Here is a 4579-nt window from a genome sequence, read left to right as displayed (position 1 = left end):
TTACTTTGTACTTTCCTTGTTAGGACCTATAAAAGACTTAAACAACTATTAAAAAAAAGTTATTTTTAGCTCTTCATCTTCTAAGTTGATTATCTTAAAAAACACTTCACTTAATTTGAGCGAGCCTTCAAGTTTAACACGTGGAAGCCTTTGGTAACCGCTAGTGAGGTTGCAGGTTGACAAACTGAGTGGACTCGTGGGACTCGTGGGACTCATAACAATTTCTTAGGCCTACAACAAGTTTGAGAATCCATAATATCTTGGCCTCCAAATTTTATTAAATTACACAAAATAGTCTATTGAATTATTGTTAAGTACACTTTTGGCGACATTTTACTGTATGTGAAAACATATCCCATCAATCTCGTCAACTTTAAATATCTTATCTGTCACTGTTCCGTCCGGTTGACCGGGACGTCTTCGTGCACGACCTCAACAGTCAGCTGGGGACTCCTTCCCGCTGGTTGCCCGTGAATTCCTGCAAAAAAGAGGACAAAGAGGCGCCCTAGCGGCCGTGTGCACTCCGACGCTCAAGTCAGCCAGCAAGAAACACCAAAAACTGTCCACCCACGTCTCTGAGCACCGCGTATGGCACTCTGGGGGTGGTAAAAGAAACTGTGTATATGTGTGTGTGTTGTCTCCTTCAGGCAAAAATCTTCTCCGGTCACTTGTACGTAACCTTAAAGCACGGGCAAGCAACCAAAGAGTTTCTCGTAAATTTGCCAAAGGTCCCAACCCTTTTTCCGACATTCTCAGCGCTATTTAAACTGCCCCAGCATTTAAAGCGCCTTAAAGCGCTTTTAACTCGAACGTAACGCACTCATTAAAGCGCTTAATTACGAAACGTAGCGCATTTAAGACGTTGAAACGCTTGGGAGCCATAATAGTACCTGAATGCTGAAAAGGGAAACTGTATTGAATATCTTTAACTACCTGGCACCTGACTAGAGGGTGTTTCTATTCCGGCATTGCTGTCGTACACGTGGAGGGCCTCACGACGCCATGACCCCATCTGGGGGCGTTTCTGCCCATCTGGGGACGTTTCTACGTGTGGGTCCTCCTGCTTGGGAGTGCTACTGCGCTAGGGGTGGCTTTTTGGGTGCCAACTCATGCCCCCAAGTATCTAGCCACTTACTCTGAGAGCGTATCTGCCTTCCTCTCACACCCTGCACCCGGTTATCCTGGGCGTGACCTTCCTCTTGGGTCGTATCTGTCCCGAAGGCGTCTTTGGGGCGGCAGGGGTACTTCGCGAGTCAGGCTGCCCTTCACTGGTACTATCACTATGGCCTTGAAGCCACCTTTTCCTTCTCTTTATCACTTTCCCGAGATATCGGGACCTGAGGCTTTCCCACGACGTCGCTCCCTCCATGGTCTTTCCTACCCATGGGTATCGGGGAACCACACCGTGATTGCCTTGCTTTTACACTGTTTGATCTGGCGACGCCCTCACCTGGGCGACGCCTTCACCTAGGCGACGGCTTCACCTAGGCGACGCCTTGCCTTAGCGACGCCTTGTCCTGCCTTGGCGACGCTTCCTCTTGGCGTCTCTACACCTGGGCGACACCTTGAGTTGACTTTGACCTTCCAGTCGTTGACTTTGACCTTGACTTAGTCAACGCCCTGATACGGGACGGTACAGTCACCAAACTGAAAAGTTTGATAAAATAATAGGTTCTTAAGGATCCACGTAAAACCCTTCTTATCCATTCAACCCAGCTCTATTATTTTTATTTTTCATCATGATTAAGAAAATATTTAATGTAATAATAAATATACCACGCTTTTACATAGAACACAGCTTTTTAAGACTTGGATAATGTACCGGTAGACACCGGACGGACGTGGCCGACCGATCGAATGTATAATAAACACAAGGGCATTTATGTAACAAGCCAAAGTAGTTAAGATACATCCCCGAAAAATAAGGAGAACGCGCTTAGAGAAGATATGTTCCCCGGGCATTTCGGAGCACGACTGGCAAGACCTATCCACAACCACCCTGAGCCCAAGGGATAGAAAGTCCATTAGGCAATCCTATAAATACTGTGCTCAAGCCAGAGAAAGGTACATTTTCATTCACTTACTAAACCACACTTAGAATCTCACACTTACTTGAGCGTCGAAGTGCCTTCGCAGGTACCCTCCCCCGCCCGACCGAAGGAGACACCAAGAAGGAGCAACCGACCGAAAGAGAAGAAGACCGACACGTCAGCAACTACACTACATCAACCGACCGTGCCTGGCCCCCAAATCTCCACTCAGGTACAATTGGCGCCCACTGTGGGGCCGAGGCAAATCTTCAATTTTTAAAGCTATAATGGTTGCGACAAGAAACAACAACGACGCTATGGCAGAACAGATGACTATGATTCAAACCCTCCAAACTCAGATGGAGGAACTGCGACAAAAGGGGATTGAAGACCATCGTCAACACGAAGAGGATAGACGCCGCCAAGAAGAAGAAATCTCCTTATTGAGAGAGCAGAATGCACGCCTCCAGCGACAGGTCAATAATCCCGAACGAGAAGGCCAATCCCATATGGCCGACCGAACCGCCTCTAGCATACCTACACCGGCCGACACCAATCCTGCTTCCAGAGCTGAAACAATTGAAAGAAAGTCAAGTAAAAGGGGTCATCCTTTTACAGACGAAATTATCACCACACCACTTCCTGACAAATGGAGAGGCCTCGCTATTAAACTCTATGACGACTCGACCGACCCGGACGAGCATTTAAATGTCTACAAGACGCAAATGACTTTGTATACCACAGATAACAATGTGTGGTGTAAAGTATTCCCCACGTCCCTCCAGGGAGAACCTCTTACTTGGTTTACAGAGCTGCCTCCGAACTCCATTGACGACTTTGACATCTTAGCCGTAAAATTCTCCACTCAATATGCCACCAGCCGACCGCATCACATGTCCTCCATGTCTCTCCTAGCGGTACAACAAGAAAAAGGTGAATCTCTCAGAACCTTTCTAGATAGGTTCAACAAAGCATGTATGCACATCCGAGGACTCAAGCAGGAAGTTGCATTGCACCATTTGGTCTCGGCCATCCGGCCGAGCCGTTTTACTGAGAGTCTCATCAAGAAGTCGCCTCAAGACATGGAACACCTTCGAACTCAAGCAACCAAATTCATGCAAATCAAAGAACACATCGATTACCACCAACGGTTCAAAACCGTCGGATCCGGAGTCCTCAAAGACCAAACCCCGAACAAAGAAAGAGAAGTTGAGACCGAACGAACCGTCCGAACCACTCCAAGGTTCGACCGGAACAGAGGAGGCCGAATCCCCAGGTTTAACAGTTACACCCCCTTAACTGTGCCGAGGGGACGAGCCCTAGATGAAGCACTACAAACAGACTTAATCCCGATATTGAAGCAATATCAAACGCCACTGAATGCAAACACCGCTAAGCATTGTCAATACCATCGAAACTTCGGCCACACGACCGAAGGATGTCAGGCATTGAAGGACAAAATCGAAGAGCTCATCCAGGCTGGTCATTTAAGGCAGTTCGTCAAGAGGACCAGGAATTCAAGATCCCCACCACGGAGTACCGACCGTCCATCCCGTGGTATCGACCGTTCATACCGTAACGATTACATACACCAAACCGACCATAGCCAGGCTTCGCGGAAACGCAGTGAAAGCCCCGTTCGGCGTACACGCGCCCGCAGCACAAGTCCCGACCGAAACACCCGCCCTCGCCAACGAGTCCGCGAAGTCATCAACATGATTGTTGGACCCGTTAACTTGGGCGAACCGAACCACGAAGCAAATTATATAGCCGGGGGCTTTGCCGGTGGCGGGTGCTCAAATTTCGCCCGAAAGAAACATCTCCGGGACATCCAGTCCGCTCATGCTACCACAAGGAGGCGTCCACACATACCTCCGATCACCTTCACTAACGATGACTTCACAGCTATAGATCCAGCCCAGGACGACCCTATGGTAATCACTGTAGAAATTGACAAGTTTGTAACTGCCAAGACTTTGGTCGACCAAGGTAGCTCGGTCGACATATTATACTGGGAAATCTTCAAGAAAATGCACATCCCAGAATCAGATATTCAACCCTATAACGAACAAATTGTAGGGTTCTCAGGTGAACGGGTCGACACTAAGGGGTATATAGACTTATATACAACCTTTGGTGAGGAAGACGGTCTCCACAAAACAATAAACGTACGATATCTTCTGGTCAACGCCCAAACTTCCTACAACATCCTGCTCGGTCGTCCGTCCATCAACAGATTAAAAGCCATTGTTTCCACCCCACACTTAGCCATGAAATTCCCTTCGGCAAATAACGACATTGCAACAATCCATGTCGATCAAAAAACCGCTAGATAATGTTATGTCGCAAGTTTGAAAAGTGAGCCAACTCGACGGCTCTACACGACCGATCCGGACGATCGACTACCACAAAAACGAGGACGATCCCCCACTCGGCGTTCCGGACGGCACATGTTGATCTCGACCCTCGTATGGACGATCCCCGTATGGAAGCAGGAGAAGACTTGCATCCATTCCCGCTTCGCGATGATCGCCACACTACGCATATCG

The 4579-nt window shown here is 48.3% G+C and overlaps 1 protein-coding gene across 1 annotated transcript; it reads left to right on the top strand.

Moving 5' to 3' along the window:
• Positions 1-2317: 2317 nt before the first annotated feature.
• Positions 2318-4366, top strand: LOC150029580 (uncharacterized). Its single transcript, XM_090296137.1, has 2 exons — positions 2318-2624; positions 2775-4366. The coding sequence occupies exons 1-2, from the start codon at positions 2318-2320 to the stop codon at positions 4364-4366; spliced, it is 1899 nt and encodes a 632-aa protein (XP_090152263.1).
• Positions 4367-4579: the final 213 nt, after the last annotated feature.

This window comes from Phaseolus vulgaris, chromosome 1, assembly GCF_051622355.1.
Source record: "Phaseolus vulgaris cultivar YP4 chromosome 1, ASM5162235v1, whole genome shotgun sequence".
Classification (NCBI taxonomy): domain Eukaryota; kingdom Viridiplantae; phylum Streptophyta; class Magnoliopsida; order Fabales; family Fabaceae; genus Phaseolus; species Phaseolus vulgaris.
The sequence above is the reverse complement of the archived record's forward strand: the minus strand, read 5'-3'. Positions and strand labels throughout refer to the sequence as shown.

Excerpts from the sequence above, each read along its gene's own strand:
- LOC150029580 (XM_090296137.1), top strand. The coding sequence starts at position 2,318 with ATGGTTGCGACAAGAAACAACAACGACGCTATGGCAGAACAGATGACT. Across the intron at positions 2,625-2,774 it reads AACAATTGAAAGAAAGTCAA|ATAACAATGTGTGGTGTAAA; the intron begins GTAAAAGGGGTC and ends TGTATACCACAG.